At 40.6% G+C, this 25,095-nt stretch overlaps 1 protein-coding gene across 3 annotated transcripts in view; it reads right to left on the minus strand.

Annotated features, from left to right (window-relative positions):
- Nucleotides 1–19,525, minus strand: part of ptprz1b (protein tyrosine phosphatase receptor type Z1b) — an 83,450-nt gene extending 63,925 nt beyond the window's left edge. Inside the window, exon 1 of one of the 3 annotated variants that reach the window (XM_033615297.2) lies at nucleotides 19,166–19,499. In XM_033615297.2, coding sequence (XP_033471188.2) covers nucleotides 19,166–19,229 — 64 coding nt within the window. In that variant the 5' untranslated portion in view covers nucleotides 19,230–19,499. Of the gene's footprint in view, nucleotides 1–19,165 lie in introns of all 3 variants that reach the window. The other 2 variants (XM_078165122.1, XM_078165123.1) reach the window with 2 other exon arrangements.
- Between the last annotated feature and the right edge of the window lie 5,570 nt (nucleotides 19,526–25,095).

The raw sequence follows: 25,095 nt of genomic DNA on the forward strand, positions 1-25,095 counted from the left end.
TTAACACTCTGCTCAGCTTTAACCAAAAACATTAACACTGCTGAAAACTGAAAAGTGATCACTGTTCATATTCTCCAGGGTCTCCACGTGACAAAAGGTTTAATATATTGCAGGATAACAGAATGGAGTTTCAACATTTACGAGAGGCAGTGCTGTGGACAGCTGTGCCGACTACTCTACTGGATTTGTCTATTGGACATTTATTAATGATCCAGTATGTGTGATAGAGGGGTATCGAGAAATGATATATAATTTTTACAACTATGTTTTCAGTAGTTTATGATAACTTATAAAGAAATTGTTGTGTTTTTACCTTAGAATGAGCTGTCAATATCTACATATGGACAAGGAGGTTATAAAGAGGAGAGGTCGCAACATCATAATGCATTATATCAATGGGGTGCAACACAGATACACAGATGTATTACACTGGAGATCACATTTATTTTTCACTCGAGGCATCCCACTTGCCTGAACACAGTTTAACCGCCTTAGGCGAGTGTTTATGTGGAGCCCTGTGACAGGAAGAAAAAATGTTTTGGTGGACACACAACACTACCAGGTAGGGTGCACTCACTGCACTGTGGTGATTTGGTTAATCTAGAGATGACGTGCAGATTTTTCCCCACATCAACCAATCAATTGGTTAAAGAGTAGGTGGAATATCAGCTGACCAAGATTCTTCAGTTGATTACAGCCCTAGTATATTGGTCGCCCACCATCCATTTGAGCATACCCAAAAAGTTTTGTTGGGCCAAGCACACCCAAAGAGGCTAAAAAGAGTGCACCCAAAGAGCATCTGAGTGGACACCATCCTTTATTTACAGCGTCTGATGCTGTAACCCTCCAACATCACAACTCCTGTGACACTGCACGTGTCATACCCCATAGCTCCCATGGAGTCAAAGACTGTGCCTGTAATAGCCTTGCATATTAGGTGGGTCCCATTCCATGGAGTCCGCCATGTTGTTCTTAAGTAGCCCATAAGAGACATATCAAACACTGGCTCTAGATAGCGCCATTTGCATTTTCACAATGGACACTGTAATTCTCCTACATGCTTGGTACATAGAAGAAGTTTCCGGTCTGCAACCTCATCACGTGTTGATACTAAATCCTGTAGCTGGACCCTTAAGCCAAACTCATTTCTGATCCTTTGTTTATTGTAATCCATTACACTACAATACGCCAGCAGTAAAAAATACTCCTTGTCAAGCAAATTAATGACTGCCAGCAATTTAAATGAATAGTATCCACGCTGACAGTGAGTCAGTGAGTGATGCAAGCACAGCTGCTTTGGGTTCACAATGTGTCTTTTTGCCTCTTTCAGCTTCAGTGTGGAAGTGTAGTACGCCTTAAGTGCTGCATTTCAAATTCAGTATTTTGTCCATGCTGAGAATAGAGTGGAGATATTTTTGTTGAGCTGTGAGTGATAAAGACCCTGAGGGGGGACTGACCTCAAATCTTTGCTCTGGGCTAAAAATCAAACCAGGCAGGAAGGACACATCTTATCAGGAAGCTATGAATAAGTGACGCTCATTGACATTAGACATACGTTCACACACACACACACACACACACACATGCAGGGACTCACATATGGACGTACACAGATCCATATCTGACAAATGAATTGAAAACACAGTTATCAAAGAAGATCAATGGAACCATGATATATGTGTACACAGAGAGGAGGGTGTGATGTGAGATGACATTTAGGACACATACATACAAGAGGGAGAAACCATGGCAGACTGAAGGAAGCCAGCCAGTTGGCACATGCACGTGTGTGTGTGTTTAATGTTACACCCCAAATGCTCCCCCCTCCCAAAGTGTGTTTTCTGTGCATACAGGCAGCGAGTTCTGGTTTATCCACTGAGCATGTATGATTGCACATGTCCACCTCACTTGTGAGGGAATTGTTCGTGTATGTGTGTGTGTGTGTGTCTCTAATCTGCCTGCCTAGTTAGAGCAGTGAGATGCACCATTTCCATCTGCTCGGCACAAATTGAGAAAATACTGCACAGTGTGTATGTGTGTGTGCATGTATGTGATTAGTAATCCTGTAGCATTTCAGTGGAGCAGGGCTGCAAACTAATACAGCAGCTTCTGGTGAAAAAAAAGACTCTTTAAAGATTTTCTGGTATCTGAAAGCATTGATCACTCTTTAACGAGGGGAGCAGAGCCTGAAGTCTGCTGCTGGTTTAACATTAGAAGAGGAACACAAAAAAGACGCAAAGAAGAGAGAGAAGCATTAAGACATGTGGCTTAAAGGGCGTTAAGAATTTATTTTGCTGTCAGATTTTCTGTCCTTGCTTTGTTTAATGTTTAAAGTTTTCAGTTATATGGCAGAGGGCAGAAATGCGGTTTATATATTGCAGATTATACATTCAAATTCATTCTAATTCAACTTTAAAATCACTGAACGTTTTCTATCAGCATTCAGGCTGAATCAGCAGAGTTTCCATGACAACAGTTCACAGCGTCATGACAACAGAAGAGCCCCCGATGGCGTGTGGAACACCCTGACTTCCTGTCGGCTTCCTGCTCCGATTCTCTCTATTGCCATGGATACAAAACCATCACCTCTCCTCTCTATCTTTCAATGCGAGGTCACGCCCCCAATTCCTCACTTGTCTGGCAGACACCACACACAGACACGCAGCGATAATAACACAAAGACACGTATTCAGACACACATACATGCACTCAGAGACTTCCAAACATAACCCCTGTACAAATAAAAGCGTGCATACACATGTGTGCACTCACATATAGGCACTGGAGTGCTGTTTTAGAATGTGTCTGCAAGTACGTATGGACTCTAAGCGCCCACCCAAAGATTTCTATTGAAATGTGTGTGTGACTCAGGGGGGTGGTAGGCTGGTGGGGGTTGGGGTTAATCAACTTTCAACCCACTGATTAGTCACAGCAGCAGCCCCCCGATGAACTTTCTCACTGGTAAAAGAAAGTTTGCTCTGTGCCGAGATCCAGTTCATTTTCACTCCATTCCTCCCTGAATTCCACGCTTCGCTGAGTAATAGACAGGCCTCCATTAACCTTTATCAAACCAATTGGTTTTGGTCCCCACTTAACTTCATCGCTGCCGAAAATAACAAACCTAACTGCAGAGCATCAGATGAAAGCCCTGCAACAAAATGTCAACTTTTTCTGGAGGGAAAAAAGGCTCTATTTTGAGAAGTTTCTGTTGTGATATCTGTCTTTGTCTCTCTCTTTGAACTCACAAAGTCTTTGAACAATGAAGGGGATGTTTGTCAGCAATGTCTTGTCCTAACTGCATCTTCCTCTATAACTTTTTTTCATAATGTTTTATCACAGCAAGCTCTCACATACAATAAAGCTTGAAGGAAAAAGACTCTTTAATTTGAGAAGCTCAGTAAACTTCAAAGAACGCTAATGTTTTCTGTCTGACTTGCTCACTTGAAGTAATGTAACACTGTTGATTCAAATTAAGTCACAAAGTGGAGGTACAACAGGAAGGACCATCCATCTCCATTAATACAAGCACTGCAAATGTGCCCTTTCTGTCTCCTATAATTTCACTGTAGGTGAACATTTGTTCAAAATCTTCTCAACCTGGAAGACATCATGAATCAAAGCTTAAGAATAAAATCAAAACTCCCTACATCTAGATAAAGATTGACTCACGAAGAAGGAACCATTTAGTTTGGACAAGGTCACATTTCACTTAGGTCACATGTCAGGTGATTCATCTAATATTTGAGTAAAGAGGTCTTTCAAATTTAAACAGATCTTTCTGCATCCGTCCCTGACACTTTGTGCTAAAATGTGAAGCTTTCTTGTACAGTTATAAATGAAGCGCCTGGTACTGGACGAATTCCCTGTAAATGCTCTCAGGTTACGGCTGGTATTGGACAAATTCCCTGTAAACGCTCTCAGGTTACGGGGGGTTCATTTCCACTGGACACTGCCAAAATGCAACTGTTGTACAAGATAAGCTGGATAAAGACAATCACTAAATGGCAGATACCGCATCTCAAGTCTTGTCCCTGTCAAAAGGTGGTTGCAGTTTACTGATCTATGTGAAAGTGGGGCAATGTAGCAGTAAACTAGTCATCACAGTGCTTGCAGAGCACATTAGATCAAGAATAACATGTAATATGTAAAGTCAATTGTTGATATCTATGTATGTAATAAACTCTGCCTTTTGAGACTATAGCTCTGATTACTTCACTTTACCTCATTTTAATGACAAGATATCTTGGTTCGGTGGAATTTGCTTTTGTGACAGCATGGCAAGTAAATTCACACCATCAGCAACATCATGCAAAAGCACAACTTGAATACACAGGAGCAGAGCATATCCTAGGGTGAGCCTTCGTGCTGTCACGATCTGATGGTCAGACCTCTGATGGTCAGAGGGTTTGCAAAATTTGCAAGACAACAGTCATATGGGTAAACCAAAGATGCACCGTGACAGACAGAACAATACTATACAACGAAGATACCCTATGGTTGTGACGCACTGTGAATAAGACATCTTCTGTCATCAATCAAGCTCTGCTCCCCACAGGGAAAGAGGAATACCAATGAAATAGTTCTATAAGCAGAGCATCTAAGCAGATTTAACCAGTTCTCATTTAGATTAAGGTCCATAGTCTGATTATTAATAGCACTTCTCTTCTTTACATAAATACCTAAAAGCTCAAGTTTGTGAGCATTTTCATGTGTAAAGTCTTGTATTCCCATCAGCTGGCTAGCCGAGTAGTAGCAAGGTTCTCTCCCTCTTTGGTTGCATCAGTCCTTGGTGCCAGCCTTCTAAAAAACAACAGTGGCTTTTGTATGTGGGCACCGACACAGACAGACGGCCATTGTCAGCTGCTGTAACTTCAGACAGACCTCTTCAACTGGAGAGACCACAGAGAGAGCACTGGCATTTTGTGGTTTCAGGGACTTAGTTTCACTCTTCCTCTCCTTTTCACCTTTTGTCCCTTGTGATCCTGCCATCCTCTTTTTCTACTTCATGTTGGTGATCCCTCGCTACTCCCTCAAGACTCAAATGTTCAATCTAAAGGCAAGCATTATTTTACACTTTAGGTAGTCATTATTTCAGGAGAAGTTAAAACACCAAAGGTGCCAGCATGCTCAAACTGAGGTGCTTGTCAGATGGTTGAACAGCTCTCCAGACTTTCTCTCCCCACACCTTAATATTGTTGGAATTGGGCATTTTTTCTGTAGCAGACAATCTGACTTTCACGCACACTTGGCCCCGCAACTTGCCAGCAACTTCTGTCACTTTTTGTATGTACAAACAAGTGCAACACTATGAATGCCTTTCAGCAGATAGTGTCTTAAAACGTGCACCATTAACCACATATCTAAACTATTATTCAGTGGCACAATCACATTATCACAATGTAGCTTTATCAGGGAAAAATAAATAGGGCTCATGTCTTAGACAGTAGACTTGTCGGTGAAGATTCTCAGTCATCCAGGTCATGGTAATCATAAGTGCTGTATCGTAGGCAACTGGACTTGCTTGTGTTTCTTGAAGACGTTTCGCCTCTCATCCAAGAAGCTTCTTCAAGAAGAAGAATCTTCTTCAAGAAGAAGAAGCTTCTTGGATGAGAGGCGAAAGGTCTTCAAGAAACACAAGCAAGTCCAGTTGCCTACGATATAGCACTTATGCTTAGACAGTAAAGCATCACTGGGTCTTCACTGAAATTATTGAATATCTGCTATAACAGCAGACATTATGATGTAAGATACAGGACTGTCTGTACTAAAAGTCTGCATATTCACAAATCTGGGTACATTTTGTGAACCTATAAAGTTATTGTATTTACTGCATCCTTTCAGATTTTAAAGCATCAGGGACGGATGACATGAAACAAGCAACATCAATGCAAGTATAGCCCGGCCTTAACTACATGGTCATGTCTTATACTGGAATGACACCATGATTATACAATTCGTGTTACATACATACAGAATTGGGCCATCAATAGTCAATGTATCTGACAAAAAACAAAAAAGGTTCTGTGGAAAAATCAATAAACTGGAGAAGTGTTCAAAAAGCTGACCTCAGGACATAGACCAGCCATTCTGATTCGTATCAAGGATGTCAGTTGAGGTTAATTTTGCTTTAGATAGCCCAACACCCATTAACCAGTAACTCAACTTAACTTTCTTAATTTTTAAGAAAAAAAATGACAAGTCAAATACAAGAGGCCTTTCCTTTTAGTGTGGTGCTCCATTGACTCAGTGAGCTTTAGCACTGCATTCCAAAGCACTATCCATTTAGAGGTGGTTAAATTTTAATGTTTTGTGATGTAAATGTCTTCCCTTTATTTTTTTCTGTTGACTTTGCTGACAGACAGACAGCTAGCCACATTAACATGCGGAAACACAGCACCCACTACCCAGCCTCCAGTTTCAACTGGTTAGCTAATGCTAGCCTTGGCTGCTCCACTGATGCCAACACTATCCTGGTGGCAGAACATATGCTGCAGAAACACGGTGGCCACCCTATGGTCTCCCCCCAGGTCGCCCCAGTGAGTAAGTAGTACCCTCCTATTAGGGTGCAAAACCCCTTTAACACTGTAACAATATTAGCACCACTAGACGTGTTGACACTGCCAATTGTGCTAACAGAGCTAACAATGATAACATAGTTAACAATGCTGAAGGGCTTTTGCGGCTCAAAATAAAGCAGCTTACTCACAGGAGCAACCAGGGAGAAACTGGAGGATGCCCACTGTGTTTCTGCAGCACATGTTCTGCAAAAACTGAAACTGAAGAGTAGCTAAATTAACTTTTAGAATGACATGTGTAACCGGTCAAAAATATTCTCAGCAGATAACGGATCAATGGCTATCTGTTGAAAGCCTTATTTCATATACATAATTTCAAACTTTTGCTGCTAGTGTTACAGAAATCCCCCACTGAAAATCTTTCCCTTTCATAGCCTGTCAAATAATAACTTCCTGTATAGCCTTGAACAGTGGCTCTGCAAAGGTTTTAGCTTAGTTCTTTGTAGAGGAGAGCAGCTGCTGTTATCATGGATTCACAGCAGTTACAATCGATTCCAACAGAGACTCAAAGAAACTTCTCAACCCGCTCCTGCAGCCCAATCCACTTCTCCACTGTTGATCCTCATATAAGGCGTGCTCCAAACACAAACAGTTTTTTCCACATCATAGCTAAATAAACTATTTCCTCATGTCCTCATAACACAGAAGCTCCACCAGAATTTATTGATTTCGTGATTCATCAGTGGAGATGTGGATTAAGCTGCAGAAGATGTTTGAGAAGTTTCTATGGAAGTTCGGATGCTTTTCTTTTGTCATATAACTCTGGGTCACCATTGGAAACTAACTAATGGTGACTCATGCTGCTGTTTTGCAGAAAAGTTTAAATTTCAAACTTGTCAGAGCAAATCTACAGGCGAGGTAAGTACTTGATATTTGACAGATTTGGAGTCAAGCAATCCTTTTGGCGTCAAATCAGGAAGAAAGAAAGTGAAGAAATGAAAGACGGAAGAAAGAAGAAGCTTTCCTTAAGGTCCAACTCAAACCAGGAACCTTTTAACACAATTCATTTGTGCAAACAACTCATGCTCTATGAGAAACTGATTAAAATTAAAGGTGATAGACACCCTAACTTTACATTTTACGAGTAAGAGGGTTTACATTTGTGTCTACTCTGCTGAGTCTTGGCTTTTGTAATGCAAGAGAGCTTTCCACTATTGTATTCCCCCTTTACCTTTGAGACTTTGTACTCCTACCAATCACTGCCGATTAGAGCAACCGCAGTAACTACTAACAAAACTTTTGAGTGACATAAGTGTTTCACTGAGCCGAGTTCCCTGTCCAGGCTGCTCAGCATCAAAGAGACTCAACTGTCCTCATGGCACAGGCCAGCTTTAAAATAACTGTGACCGCACGCTGCCACAGTAAGAGCAGACTGCAGCTAAGTGGATTAAAGAATAAGAGCACTTATGAATAAAATGCTTTAGATGGAGAGGCTGGAAAAAACAGTAAAAAGAGGGAGAGAGACAGAGGGAAGGAAGACAAAATATCATGGTAGAAAGCAACTAATCAATTATTCAATGAAACATCTGTGGTTTTTAGCAATGCCAACTCTGTGGTGACTATAACAGTGCAACACACTCTTATCAGTACACTCACAATACACTTGTGTATCCCAAATCTCATCAAAATGAGATTCATGATAGTACTCAAAGTAGGACATACGGAACTTTTTTTCTCCATTCTGAGGATTCAACAATCCGTGTTCAGAAATTACATATATCTGTAACGAAATTTTTCTCTACAATATCATAATCCCCAAAATTTGTATGCCAAAAAAAGGAGATTATATTTTTTCCGTTAAAAACCAGACAGTTAAGAAGGCTTTGGAAAATCTTTTTAACAAGATTTATTTCCCTCGGCGGAGGTTTTTGATTTGGCTGGTTTACAGAGCTTGACTCCATCAGGCTGTGTGTATGTGTGCGTGCATGTTTGTAAGTTAGAAAACACATAATCTCATCTTAAGCATGGAGTTAAAGCTAAAAGGAGGAAGACACAGTTATAACTCAGGTGTGATATACAGTCATGAAAAAGAGGAGTTGAAAATAGAAATAATTGAATAAACAGTGGTGATGCATTTTATACGAGTCAACACCTTGGCATGGACTGTACTGTGTGCTAGGGTTAGCATGAAGCAACAGTGATATATGATGCTGGTGCCACCATACATCCCAGGTTAACAGACCTGTCCAGAACAATATTAGAAGATTTCAGGATGTTTAAGGCCCTGTATACAAGTATATAAATATTTATCATTGCTTCTTTAAAAAAAATAAATAAATGCATTTGTCCCAACGACATGCATTTTAGAAAATATCCAAATGCTAGTGCCATGCTAGCAGGTAGTGCTAAAGGCTACCATAAGTACAAGTAGTGAGCTTATTTTCCTTTGGAAGCATTAACAAATCAAACAATAGGAAAACAATGGTAGCTTATTATTTCTTTCTTTAAACATATTTGATACATATTTATTCAGTATCTTCCAAGGACATGGCCCAAGGTGCTATGGCAAAACCGAAATTTGACTCATGTTCATTGATGGAAGACAAGGTACATAACAAAGGTAAACAAACCAGTAGTTTGCCATTGTTGTAAACTCTGACTGTGCTCATTACACAAAGCAACACTTAGCATGCGCAAATTGGAGAGATGAGGTTATTGTTTCCCAGACACTCTGTTTTGCATGTCCACACAGAAACAAAGTAATCAAAGTTTCGAAAATGCTGCAACTTAGCTCTAATTTTTGTGATCTAAAACTAAGTTTGTGTCTGGACAAGAAGCCAAAATGTAGAGGAAAATATCATTTTCAAAAATATCTGCATAAGTCTGGACAAGGCCTAAAGGCACTTTAAATACGGGTTGTTGTTTTTTTGCAATTAATTTGCACATCAGTATATTTTTTTGAACTATTATTTTACTCATGAGTACTTTAACATAGCACGCGAATACACGGCCAATAAGTGATGTAATTTTTTAGCGAAGTGGCGCTGATTTTTTTCCAGCTTTTGCACCGCAACTCAAGGCATCAGCTAATGAGGATTATAAAATAACACAGTGGCCCCATAGTCGAAACCTTGGTCCAGACCAAGACGGCAAACTGTATTACTCCTTTCAACCTTAACAAATGCAGCTCACACACAAGATCCACTCCTTCCATTCTTACCTTTCACAGTAAAAGCCCTGGTTATGTACACTGCATAACTGTTCACCAGAGGCAAATCATATTCACTCAGAGAATTTTGCTAAAACAAACTTCAATAATATAGCTTCAGAATATGCCAAATCTACAAGATACTAATTTCAGCAAGACCCTAATTACAGCTGTACTTACCTCACTTGTTAAGTTAACTGAAACAATAGTATTTCAGTTAGGGATGTGCCGACCATCCATGAGATTGCCCCCCGCCCCCCCCCCCCCCAAACCCGCCCCCGCCCCCCGATACTGACCTTATTAAACTGACATATTGGCCAGATGAGACCAAACAGAAGCTAAATTTACTCACCAAAACATATTGTGTGTATTCTTTAGCTCTAATAGACATGTAAAATGCATTCTTTATTCTAATACTTTATCAAAAGTATTTTAAGTCCTATATTGTTTACATCCATGTTAACTAGCTTGCAGTCTTCTTTTTCCCTGTATTTGCTGACACATCCTGATCAGTGGAACAGTGTGAAACGATCAGCAGGACTGTTTATTGCATCTCCCGCATGTGCGTGCAGATGTCATTAAAAAAGTCACTTTTTCTTGTATCAAGTTCCAACCAATAAGATAGGCTGTTGACCATACCGTGACCACCAAAGCATCCTGGTGTATTATATTGTATTATTTATCCCAATGAGATTCACACAGTGAGATTCAAGCTGTAATAGAGATTTAAAATTTGAAAAAAAAAGACAAGAGGGCAATGGCACTAAATTGGTACTCAGTATAAGTAGATACACTGAGTTTAGGTATTAGAATTGATTATCAGGACAGAAGAAGTCAGATCATTGTATCCCTGGTTTCAATTATTATTCAACACTAAAAGTTAACATGACTGCAGAGTAGAGGCTTGTTCTATTCACTGTTAAAACATACTGGACCCACCACTACAGATGCTAATTAATAAATAATTAGCCCGTTAAGGCTAATTTGAAATTTAGGGTGTATCGTCAGCAACTTTTTATCTTGTCCTCACAAAGGCTTGCAAGTTTAGTAGTAAGTAGGCTTGTTTATAAGCTTAATAGGAAGCATCATCTCAGACAGATGGTATCATCTCCTCTGTAATTTACTACAGTATGTATCTGACTCTCTGCCATCACTGGTCTCTACATATTATTTACACATTCAGTATGCTATGTGTGCCAGAATGCGTGTGCCAGTACCTTGTAGGAAATTGCTTTTACACCACCAGGCATCGTATTTTGCCACCGGATGCAACCCCTCCGGTTCAAATGCAATGAGTGCACTGGGTGGCCAGATGGTATCTCACAAGGAGAACATATGATCACAGAACTCACATTAACCATCACACATTAACTATGACATAGTATGTGTTGGTATGTTGGCCAGATATATTGGAGACCTGTGCTATTAAGTGTATTTGATGGTGGGATTTTTATCACTGGAATTTTTGTATGACTTGTAGATACCAACTGTTTCAATGCTTCTACCTGACCAGTCAGTGAAGAGTAACAGTGTTTAATATGTGAGTATTGAAAGTACTTGGTTTGTGTTGACATTCATGTGTACACACACACCCATACAGGACATCTTTAGTCTCACACACACACACACATGCATGCATGCATGCACGCATGCACGCACGCACGCACGCACACACATACACACACACACACACACACACACACAAAGTACACAAAGTACACAAAGTACACAGTCAATGAATTGCACAAAACTCCAGTATAGATCCTGCTAAGCTGTTGAATGATCAATGGCATAGAGGCTGCTGTTGCACCACACCATCTAACCAATCATCATCCACCAACAATCTATTAATCCCACAACGTATTTGCCACCACTTCTGATTCAAACACTGTGGCTTAAAACTCATTAAAAATACTTCAAAATAAGTACCATCTGTTGAGAGACAACGCACAATTTACGTGTTGTTTAAGCCATTGAGAGCCATGCCATGTAAGCACTGGTGGTACCACATTATTGCACCAAAACTTCATCTAACAACAGAACTGAAATGCGGTCTGTTGGGAGAGTAAATGTATCACCACTAACTCCAGGATACAACCACAAAATGCAAGTGATTATGGGTAGAAGGAGTAAAATGCTTGATGCTTGGAAAGCTGAGCAGAATGAAAGGAGGTCTGTAGAGAAGAGCTATGAGAGAGGAAGGGAAGAGCACACATAGAACCATCATGCTGAGCCGAATCAGATTAGTTTTAAATCTCTAACGGCAGGATCACAGGATACTAAAACCCAAAGTAACAGGGCTTTCCAATACTTACATCTACATATATTCAGTGTCAAATATATTGGATGCCTCAGAAATGAATATATGCTCAAATCCCTTTCCTGCTGAAGTGCACATATGGAACGACAGGCAGAAAGTGTGATAACCGCTGAGAAGTCAGATGAATGAAGTACTGTATAGAAGAAACCATGCTGTTAAAAGGCATATGGCACAGTGAAGGACTCCAGCTAGAAGATTGCATTTACTGGCAAAACCGCTTGGACAAACATGGCCAAAATGACAGCACCCACAACATCACAGCGACTTGTATGTGTGTGTTTGTATGGAAGAGAGCAAGCGAGAGGCCGAGCAAGACAACATGCGTTTGTGTGTGATTCTGCGTGGTGTCCAGGCATATTGTGGGACAGATGGTGGAGGGATGCTCTATTTCCTTTCCCTAAAGGAAACAATTTTTCTCCCTCTATGTATCTAAACAGCATATTTAACACAAACATTTTAAAGGAAATGAACCGACTTGCATCAGATGTTTGTGTACAGAGCATGTAAACTGGCAGCCACGGCAAAGTGAATCAACAAGCTCAACTGCTGCAGCTTCAGAGCATAGACAAACTTTGACTGTGCAGAGGCGTTTCTCAAAAGTACATCGAGATGTCAGGAAAGAAGGAAAAAATGAGACCTTTGAAATTCTAACAGAAAATGACCTCAGACATTGGTGCCCAAACTGGGATCCAGGGATCATTTGATTATTAGGATCTCTAGTTAATAAAGGACAGATTTTTCTTCTGGAGTCAGCAGGTGAAGGAAGGAGTTAAAGGCCACTGGCATCTGTGGGGCAATGTGATCTTAATTCTATGAAACAAGAGCAACAGCAGTAACACTGCTGTGATTAAAAAACAACCAATCAAAAGTGAGGGAATGTTTAAGGAATGACAGAGGTCACTCACCTCATCTATTACTGTTTGTCTATTTCTGCTCCAAGTTATATCAGATAAAGAACATCTCGTGGACTCATCTGACTTAATCTGATCACACAAAATCTCATCAAATGGAAACACGCAGGTTTGTGCTCAGGACATGAAAACATTTGGAAACCTCTGATCTCGACTTCTTGAGTTGAATGTCATGAAATTTATTTCCTTCACTTTCCTAGAACAACCAAATAAAAACAGTAAGATAGCCTTGTTGAGGATCAATGTTAAACCTTTTAACATGCTATTTAGTTTCTCAAAGGTCAAATCAAACTGTCAACCAAAGCTTTCTTGAAGGTGGGTGAATGTGGAACGTGGTCAGGGAGATGAAAACACTGAATTTGTGCAGAATTATGTGATGGTTAAACATAAAAAAAAAACACATAATACAACAGACTGTTCTCATGCACTGTTTGTATATTTTTCCTCAAAAGCTAAGGCACCAAAATTTGTACATATCCCACATAATCATAAGCCAGTAATTTATGTATAACCTAACAAGTTAGAAGGCTGCGTTCAAGTGACCAGTGCACGGAACCGGTCCCTAACAGTCCATTAAGGACACAGGTTGGGGTGGTGGATGGGTGATAAAACACAGGACGTTACCCCAAGACTTTTGCCCAGGATACTGGTGTTCGGAACCGTGTGAACTTTGAGGCCTTTTAAGGGACGTCCTCACCATTTTCTTTTCCTTGACCCAACCACAGCAATTTTACTTGCCTAAACCTAACCTCCATAACTTTACATTAATTATGTATCTTTACAATATGTAAGTAACGTCATTTGTGGGGTGCTAATTCGTAGGATATCGATGAACCATTACATGGGGTAATATTGAATGCACACAGAGAATTGTATAATAAGTTCCTAAAAATATCACTGACAGGGTTAGGTAGCTCACCACACAAATACATTCACATATCGTGTATCCCGGTGAAAGTTCAGGAAGGTATGTCGGTATGAAAAAATATACAGTACAGGCCAAAAGTTTGGACACACCTTCTCATTCAATGCGTTTTCTTTATTTTCATGACTATTTACATTGTAGATTCTCACTGAAGGCATCAAAACTATGAATGAACACATGTGGAGTTATGTACTTAACAAAAAAAGGTGAAATAACTGAAAACATGTTTTATATTCTAGTTTCTTCAAAATAGCCACCCTTTGCTCTGATTACTGCTTTGCACACTCTTGGCATTCTCTCCATGAGCTTCAAGAGGTAGTCACCTGAAATGGTTTCCACTTCACAGGTGTGCCTTATCAGGGTTAATTAGTGGAATTTCTTGCTTTATCAATGGGGTTGGGACCATCAGTTGTGTTGTGCAGAAGTCAGGTTAATACACAGCCGACAGCCCTATTGGACAACTGTTAAAATTCATATTATGGCAAGAACCAATCAGCTAACTAAAGAAAAACGAGTGGCCATCATTACTTTAAGAAATGAAGGTCAGTCAGTCCGGAAAATTGCAAAAACTTTAAATGTGTCCCCAAGTGGAGTCGCAAAAACCATCAAGCGCTACAACGAAACTGGCACACATGAGGACCGACCCAGGAAAGGAAGACCAAGAGTCACCTCTGCTTCTGAGGATAAGTTCATCCGAGTCACCAGCCTCAGAAATGGCAAGTTAACAGCAGCTCAGATCAGAGACCAGATGAATGCCACACAGAGTTCTAGCAGCAGACCCATCTCTAGAACAACTGTTAAGAGGAGACTGCGCCAATCAGGCCTTCATGGTCAAATAGCTGCTAGGAAACCACTGCTAAGGAGAGGCAACAAGCAGAAGAGATTTGTTTGGGCCAAGAAACACAAGGAATGGACATTAGACCAGTGGAAATCTGTGCTTTGGTCTGATGAGTCCAAATTTGAGATCTTTGGTTCCAACCGTCGTGTCTTTGTGAGACGCAGAAAAGGTGAACGGATGGATTCCACATGCCTGGTTCCCACTGTGAAGCATGGAGGAGGAGGTGTGATGGTGTGGGGGTGTTTTGCTGGTGACACTGTTGGGGATTTATTCAAAATTGAAGGCACACTGAACCAGCATGGCTACCACAGCATCCTGCAGCGACATGCCATCCCATCCGGTTTGCGTTTAGTTGGACGATCATTTATTTTTCAACAGGACAATGACCCCAAACACACCTCCAGGCTGTGTAAGGGCTATTTGACCAAGAAGGAGAGTGATGGAGTGCTGCGGCAGATGACCTGGCCTCCACAGTCACCGGACCTGAACCCAATCCAGATGGTTTGGGGTGAGCTGGACCGCAGAGTGAAGGCAAAGGGGCCAACAAGTGCTAAACACCTCTGGGAACTCCTTCAAGACTGTTGGAAAACCATTTCAGGTGACTACCTCTTGAAGCTCATGGAGAGAATGCCAAGAGTGTGCAAAGCAGTAATCAGAGCAAAGGGTGGCTATTTTGAAGAAACTAGAATATAAAACATGTTTTCAGTTATTTCACCTTTTTTTGTTAAGTACATAACTCCACATGTGTTCATTCATAGTTTTGATGCCTTCAGTGAGAATCTACAATGTAAATAGTCATGAAAATAAAGAAAACGCATTGAATGAGAAGGTGTGTCCAAACTTTTGGCCTGTACTGTATATAGTCTGGACAATAACAAACATGGCAAGAGTGGAGGAAGAGGTAAAAATGTACCTTGTAGATGCCAGTAATAAGTAAGGGCCAATCAATACATGACAACATGTTGGTCAGAGAATATTTTTCACTATATAACCATTAGGTTCCATTCCGCTGTCATGTCGTGCTTGAACTACGCTTAACTGCTCAGTTAAGTCAGTATTCATAAGTTCTCTGAAAACATGCACAAATTCGGAGGACATGAGCATTCACAGACAGAAGGCTCCATCTGTGTCCATATATCTATCTAACTTTGAGCACAAAATAAGCCTTATACTGACATGGTATACAAGAAAAGCCATCCATTATCTGTAACTGCTTATCCTAAACAGGATCACAGGGGTGCTGGAGCCTATCCCAGCTGACGATGGGTGAAAGGCGTGGTACATCCTGGACAGGACTTTAACAAGTCTGACAACCATTGACACTAACATTTACACCTACAGGCAATTTAGAGTCACCAGCCCTTTTTACACAGAATTCACGTCAGAGGGCCACCCTTATGCCGCCTTTGCATTTTTACATGGAACCAAACAACAGAGGCACCATGCTGCCCCAGTGTGTAATTTTAGATAGCGTGCAGGCAATGCTGAAGCATAAGAAGCGTGACGGACGTGACGTGTAACACACTTAACAGTGACAATAGCATTAATATGGCAAAAACAATCGTTCACCGTCCCTGTTATATGGCGGTTGATCTCGTCCTAAGCTCAGAGGGTAAGGAGCTCCCAGATCTTACTGTTGTCCCTATTTGCAGAAATTTTTGACTGCTGTTCTTCCTTGTTGAGTTTGCTGCTAACTGCTAACAGCTACTTTTTAAATCTTCCGTGATGGGTCACACACATAACACGTCTTAGAGACTGTTACTACCTCCAATGCCACCTTAAAGGTGAGACAACTCTGGTCCCCCATTCCATGGTCATACCTTTTCTATAGACCAGCAAGATGGCATAACGGCGAGAAATTCCTGCCTTAAAGAGGCAGTGTAAAAGGGGCTACCAATCAAAATAACCTACATATCTTTGGACTGTGAGAGGAAGTCAGAGAACCCGAAGAAAACCCACGCAGTGCGGCTGCAACCAGCAGGTTCGAATCAGGAACCCTCTTGCTATGAAGCAACAGTGCTAACCACTGCACCACCATGCCACCCACAAGAAAAGCCAGTAGCATCTCTTTGTCTCAGGAAACTCTAATTTCCAGGTTGCCAGGATCTTCATGACAACCTTTTATCGATTTTTATGAGTCTGTGCTCACCTTTTCTTTTCAATCTCTCAATGTCAGACAGGAAAAAAATAAAAAACACAAAAATGAACCCATTAAGGTGGTCAATGTCTGCAGCAAAATAGCTGGCACTGCACAGTAAACTCTGCAGGATCTTTACAAAAAGACAGTTATATAAGAAAGCAGAATCCACCCTGTCTTATTGTTCCCATCCTTTCATCAGGAGTTTCAGTTTCTGCCATCTGGAACCCTCCTGACTTTCACTAGCTAAAACCATTAGACTCAAACACTCCTTTATATCTTCTGCCATCTCCATCCTAAACTCGGGGAGGAACAGGTAGGTATTTACAAATGGTTTAACTCAGGGGTCTGTAATGATTTTCAGGCCAAGGACCCCTTAGCTCAAAGAAGCACAGAGCACTTGTGATAATTCTCTGAATATTTCCAGGTCTTCTCTGCACTGTGCTTGTCTGTAGCTGCTAAGTCAGCAACAGTTGTAGCATGTGCGTTAGCCTCACCCTCTGCACCTTTGCCAGTGGTTTCTGAGGTGGACGGTGTGTCGGTGTGTGAGTCTCTTGCACAAAAAGTTATAAAACTATCCATTGGGGCTCACAAGAATGTCTATACACTAATGATATAACACAATAATAGTACAGCTAGTTGGCCAGTAATAGTAATAATAATAATAACAGTATGTAATTTATGTATGTATGTAAAGTATGTGAGCAAATTAGTTCATTTCACTGTTATGGATAAGTGACAAACAGGGATTTGGTGCTAGCTGGCTCATGACTGCACAAGAATTCTTGTGTAACAGTTAGCCTATAATTAATGTTGTTCACTGAAAATTAAATGTCTTTTTAGGAATAGGCCAATTTATTGGCGCTAAAAAATGAAAAAAAAAAAAAACTTCAATTAAAACTTAAAATAAGTTATCAAACAATGATTGGCCAGCCCAACTGCATTAACTCCGAGGACCCCCAAGGGGTCACAGACCCCCTGTTGACCCAGTGTTTAACTTGTTTTTTTAATCAATAACTTGTTTGTTGTTTGTTTGTTGTCTGTTGGTATTAGAGTTGGATAATGTGTCCTGTGTTTTATGTGTACTAAATGTATGCCTTCCACTGCTGCACACCAAATTCCCCCCTCCAGGGACAGATAAAATTATTGATTGAATGATTACAAGTTACTGTTGGAAATTTTGAATGCTCAAAAAATGAAAGTATTTGCTCCACTACCAGTTTGGTTTGGATGAAAATTGAAAGCGATGATTCATCTTGTTATTGACTGCAGAACGACATATTTATTTGTGTCTTCCTTTTTTACACTTTGGAGATTAGCACACAGACAGGATGTATAGATTTTTTTTTCTATCTTACTTCTGCACCTGTTACTGAAATCAGAACCAAGTCTTGCTCTCAGCTTTCTTTACAGGAGGATCTGTGCTTTGACAGCTGCTCTGACTCATATCCTGAGTGATTAAATGTTTAACTAACCATTAGTTTACAAGTTTTCTCTCTAAATTATGAATGTGTTGATACCTGAGAAGTTTTGTACTTGTGGCGTATGATGCCAGTGGACTTTCCGATGAGTTATGGTAAATTTACCGATGGATACTTAGCATCAAAACTAGAAAAAATACATAAGCCTACCCTTTTTTTTTAATTTACATGCGGATAATACAGCAATTATTTAAGATAAATGCTGCATTATACATCCTGTGCCACTTATTCTGTTATAAAATATCATAGGGGTGTTTAGAAAAAATAATATGGATGTTATTAATCCAAGCTTCCAAAGGAAACGCGCAGCGTGTGATTTAAAGCAACATTTGGACTGAACGCCTCCATCAAATAAGTTCAACAGACGCTGTGGGAGCTGTTTGAGCACCGTCTTTTCCAGCATTCACGAAAGACATTAGAAAACACAGAGCGTCGTCACACTGCACAGCATCACATTTCATTCATACTTCAACTTGCTTGTGTTTGGAAAAACAGCTCAACATGTTCAAAGCATGACAAGAAAAATCTCTGCACGTACTGCGAAGGATTGACTGAAACAAAATTTGAGTGGACGGGAATATTTAGCGATTGTCAATACTGTAAGAACACATTTACACGTCGGGTATGCATGTTCTCACAAATGCCATCTACATGCAAAATTAATCAGCCTTTGCCCCCGATTGCAGATTTTGAAACAGACTGAAGTGTGCGGGAAATATCCGAGGGAATAAATCAGAGGCACCGCTCAATCTTTGACAGCTTAAAACGTCCAAAGCATCACATGTCAGCCACCAATTAAATGAGGATTTTCCTCCTCTATAGTTTCTTACCTATTTGGCTGAAAAGGAGCAGCTGAGAGATGAGAATATCGGTCCTGGAAACTGCCGTCTCCATGGTCTCGGTGAGAGAATTAAACGTAAAGAGGCAGATTGTGGATTTATAAGGGACGGACGGCGGGTCGGGTGCGTAAAGATGCGCTACCAGGTCATCATTCCTCCTCTGCTGCCTCTGTGCGGGGCGGCACGGCTAAATGCTCCAGTGGCTCTGGCTCGGCTCGGTGTGGTTCGGCTGGGTTTGGTTGGAGGAGTGCGGGCTCGCTGGCTGGTTGGTTGATAATGAACGCGCACTCACGTATATCGCAATAAGACAGGCTGTGTGTGCGCGCCGCCCACTGCCCTTAATGGAAATCACTGTATCACTCCTGTAATGTTCTTATGATATTACTACAGGGACATGGTGTGTGTCTGCAGCAAGCAGATGCGATTTAGAGGCTTTTATCTCCACTGGCAGCAGCATGGAAATCCCACTATATTCCTATAGTACAGTATCTGTAGTACAAAACAATGAGTTTGTATTGAACTTGTCATACTTTATAGTATCACAGTAATGTAAAGTAAGGTTGCAGAAAAAAGGCATATATGACCAACATAAAAATGTACACATGCTTGTTCGTTTTGTGACCTTATTATCTCATACAGAAGAGATACTCAACTTGCCTGGCCTGAGAGCCACTTTTGCAAAATGACAAGAGGCCAGGGGCCTTTATCACACAAAATGGAGATTTGCTGTCCTCACTCGTTTTTGCCAAGGGGCAAATCCAATGCAGCACCCCTGCTCAGGTCAGGTGTATAAAGGGGTGTTTAGAGAATATAAGAACATTCTGGGCTTAGCCCAAACATCTATTGGGTGTCTAGAGAGTCCTCTCCTGGCACTTTGTTTTTTTTTTTAAATAAACAAGCTCTGTTTTGATAGTTTTTAAATGTCCTCCGGCACCTTAATTACATTCAAAGTACAAAAAAATCCCAGTCTTAGTCAGTTTATGTTCATTATGAAATAGGAAATGGTTGGTGGCCACATGGCACCCAATCGCAGGCCAGATTTGGCCCAGAGGCAACAAGCTGCAACAAGTCCTTCAAGTCATAACACCACATAAGTTCTATTATACCTCTGAATAGGACCCACAATAAAACCCACCCAATATTAGCACACCTACCAGTGGACGACAGAATAGCTCAAATGCCCATTAACAACTGCAATTTTAAATGTGTGGGTAACGTTAAGAAACAGTCACCGTTGCACCAAAACTGGTTTGGTCTGGAAAAAACATCATGGTTTGGTATAAAATAAGTATGTTTGTGACATAGGTTTGTTAGTATGTAAGGTAATTTGTTGTACCTCATGTGACAAACGTCACATGAAATCACTTTTGTGACATGCGTCGTGACTTACATCAACAAACTACACCTTGTTATTAAAATAACAATTATTGATTTTTGGTTTTACACAGTACATGTACACTGGTCTCCTGGATAAAAGTTCTGTGCTTGTTTGACCCATCCACCTCCCCTTCCTCCCACTCTAAGCAGACTCTCTCTTTTCTACTTTGCTCCCGTAATAATCACTATGACCACTAGAGGTCGAAGCCAAACAAAACACATAAATGTGGGTTGTAATTCCTGCCTGTAAAAACGCCCAGTGTGGTCGTGGACAGCCTTGTAAGTTGAGTATCACTACAATGACAGTATCTCTATAGTGTTTGTTGGATTGGTTTTTCAATACATATACTCCTTTATGACATTTTTATCCCACATATCACTGTTAGGCAATGAATTGCAGGGACCTCCTCCATGATCATACAGTAATGACTGGCTAGTATGTTGTATCTACACAGTATATTGGATCTAATTATTATTATTATCATGCAAGACAAGCTAGATAAGACATAAGGATGTCAAACACCACATGAAGTCCCTAACTGCTGTGTGTGGAAAGTTGGGTCACAAATGTCTAATCATACTGCTGAATAGAGACAACTCTCTCTTGGAATATCATGGTGACTTTCACGAAAGGTTTCATTTGAGTACTTCACAAAGCTTTAAGGGAGAAACCTCACCAGTTTCTTAATTTCTTTATAAAGCAGTGAAACGAAACAAGAATGTGGATCCAACCAAGCCAGGACTGTCCCACAGCGGAATCAGCTTGTGTGTGTGTGTTTGCGATGGTGGTGAGATTTGGCAGTGGCTGTGGACTATAAGATTCCCATGAAGTACACAATGGCATTGTGCTGAGTGTGTGGGTACGTGCGTGTATGTGTGTGTCTTAAGTGTAGTTCCACAAGCAACAGGCTTCAATGGTGCAATAAAACACAGTTGTGGGAGCTTGTGAGAGTGTGACAGGCTTCAGTCACACAATAACATGCTGCGCTCATTACTCTGTGTGCATTAATTAGCATAAATTAAGAGAGATAATCCTCTTTAATTCAGGCGGGAGCCTTGTCTCACTTGTTGGACCAACATTTTTTCGGATGCTAGTTACAATATCCTCTCTGCCTCCGTGCTTCCGGGACATAAGCCTGTGTGTGTGTGTGTGTGTGTGTGTGTGTGTGTGTGTGCGTGTGTGTGTGTGTGTGTGTGAGTGCGTGTGCGCAGGCACGTTCGTGGGAGAATATGAGATTGGCTTGTGGAATAACAACATGTTGATCGTAGCATCAGTCTGTGTAATTACAGACTAAAATAGAGAACAGAGCAAAAAAAAAAAAAAAGACTACTACTGGAAAAAAACACTTAATGAGTCTTATATAACAAACAAACACACACACACACACACACACACACACACACACACACACACAACACAACACAACACACTTTCATGGGCACAGCTTTTTTTTTTAGCCAAAGCTGAATGATACAATGTGAGAGTAAAGAGAAGTAAAGCTAAAGCAACATCCTCTCAACAAAACACACATGTTCACACACACAGAGTTACTCTCTGTTCTGACAGGTGTGAAGACACAAGCTGTGTGGTGAATGATCACAGCGTGCTGTCGCCTCCTGCAAAATATCCCGAGTTTTTTCCAAACCTGCTGCTGTGAAAAGCTGATTCGGTTTTCTCTGCACACAGGCAGCTATGGATTATGGATTATGTGTTTGCTCCCACTTTCCTCTCTCTTTCTGTGCATTTACACCACGAGTGAACAAGGTCAACAACTCAACAGGAGTTCATTTTGGTCATCCTCTGCCAAGTATTTGGCTCTACTCTGCACTGATCAGATTTTCATGAAGCTTTCAGATAAGATGCACATCATGAGTTTGACAAAGCAAAGGATCATGGTGAGTTCAAACTTACAGTTGTAGGCTTTCTATCCTAACTGTATAGTATTAGTATCAGTCCTATGTTGTAGGTCAGGTTACTCCTCTGGGAAACATAAAATATGCACTTTCTCTAAAAGTTTGACTGAAGAAGTCACCAACACTTTGGGTTGGTGGCTCAGTCCACTACCAACCCAAGGTTGTCTCTATTTGATGACCTTGGGTTCCTCTCTTAATCGCTATATCCACCTCATGTTTTGCCTGTGTGCACGTGTGTGTGCCTGAGCCCCTGTTGCCATGACAGTGAATGTCGTTTCTGAGTTGACAGTGATATTGACTTCCAGCAGTGGCGACTGGAGGTCAGCATCCTGGACACCACTGGGCTGACAGATACTGGTCGATGTGTGCGAGTGTGTGTGGGAGAGATGCCATCAGTGGTCGATGCCTGCTATGGAGCAACATGCACTGTGTGTGTGGCTTGTTAGTAGTACACTTGTTTGGTGTTTAGGTGAATAGTGCTGTTAATTGATGTCTATGTGCATTTGTGTGCATGCAGATGTGGAATTGCTCCAAACACTGTTCTGTGTAACTGATAACAAGTTTTACTGGTTCTCTGTACAGTATTAAGTGGTGGAGCCTCTTATTATCTGACTTATTTTTAAATATCAACAAAACAACACTGTAGCCAGAGATTTACTGTAAGCACTATCTTGATTTCGGTGACAGCGTTCTAATTAATTAACATGCAGGTTGACCTATGAGCCAGTGTTGAAAGAAAACGTCCCCCTAGGGAGAATCTGCTCTATTTAGAAATCAATAAACTTTTATTTTTGTAGATCCACTGGATACAAAGCAAGAAAGAAACAAGAAATCAGAGCATTGGCATCAAGTAACTAGAGAAAACACTAAGAGCTACCTCCCTGCAAAGCCTGCAAAGAGAACAACAGTGTGGATCTTTAAGTGTGCGTTTTGGCTAGACTACATGTGTCTGACTGCAATCTGACATTTACCTTCCTGGCAGGTTCCACTACACATCTTAAAGTCATATGATTCATCTAACATTCTCTACTTATCATGTGAGGAATGTGAATTCTCTCCTATTAAGACATTTTACATTATCCCCTTATGGAACACGATTTATCTATATTACTGGCATCATGCCCGTGCAATTTTTCATTTTCACTCTTCTTTCAAGTTCTTAATTGTCTCTCGGGAAAAGATGCCATCTTGCATTTATTTATGCACTGCATATATTTACACCCGATTATACAACATACAATATAACTGTGTCTAGCACACAGTGGTAAATGAAAGGACAGAGCAGAAATGTAGACGTGTCGATCATGTTCTACATACTCACATTATCATCTCATTAACATTACTCCAATGAATCAGATGAAAGAGTTTATATAACTGTTTCTATGAGTCACTGGGAGGTAAAGTAAAATAGAGAGACACATAGGTGGATCAACCAATGTATTCAAAAAGATGCTTAATGTGGTTTTGCATGTTTTAGCCCATTTAATTACAAATCTTATACACTGTTGGCAAAGCACATCAGTTTTTATGGATATTCTCTTTCCTAGGCAGCCATTGGTTACCTTGAGCTAAATTGTATTGTATTGAAAACAATAAAGGTGAGGAAAATACTATTGATTACTACTGACAAGAAAATTAGGAAATCTATCAAGAATTGGGTATGCTTTGGAAAACAGCTGTCACTCACTGGTGATAGAAGTCGTTGTAATATGTATGTTACTGTCAAGCCTATAATGCTGTGTCTCTAATCTGCAATTAGCAACAGTTCTGCTGGGCTTTAACAGTTATGTCCCATAGAATGATGAATAGATGGGAAATGAATGCCCTTCTTACTGGGTGACCTGATGATACTTGGTCCTGCAGTGGCTACAGACACATCATTGGGCTGAACGGAGATGACATTGAATAAAATGATGTGGCTAATAAACTGCTTCTCTAGTTGGAGCAAGTCATCTTAGTATAAAGTTACGTGGTAATACTCCCAAACAAGGGCAGAGACATTTTTCGTTTTACTACTCCTGTAACGTCATTCCCACTGCTCACAGTCGCATCTTTCTTAGCTCAGCTGCCTGTATAGAATGACCTCTGGTGGCACACGCTATCCACTACATCGCTGCAATACAGCATACGATACGATACGATATGATGCAATATGATACGATACCTTACAATACGATATGATGCGGTACGATACGATACGATACAATATATTTTATTGTCCTCATAGGGAAATCTGTGTTAGACTCAGGAGCTGCACAAGTATTGCTGCCTTACAATAATAGTCCAGAAGAAATGAAAAACATACACCAAAAAAGACATACTGCAGATAACAGTATTGTACATCAGCCACTCATGTATTGCACATAACACCGACACACAACAGAGCACCACAAGCTAACCAACAGCATGCAGCATCTCTGTATCAGTTTAATAGAAAGTAAAGCACCTGCATTTTTTTTGTATAGTATTGATAGTCATACCTTCATGATTTCTGCATACCCCAGTATACCATAATACCCTAACTGCCTGAGACTGTTTGCCATTTTAACCATACAAAGTTACACTTGATCCAAACAAACTAAAGCTCTAGATCACATATAAATCAGCATAAACTTAATGTAGTTTTGTTT

The sequence above is a fragment of the Epinephelus lanceolatus genome, chromosome 23 (assembly GCF_041903045.1).
Source record: "Epinephelus lanceolatus isolate andai-2023 chromosome 23, ASM4190304v1, whole genome shotgun sequence".
Lineage (NCBI taxonomy): Eukaryota > Metazoa > Chordata > Actinopteri > Perciformes > Serranidae > Epinephelus > Epinephelus lanceolatus.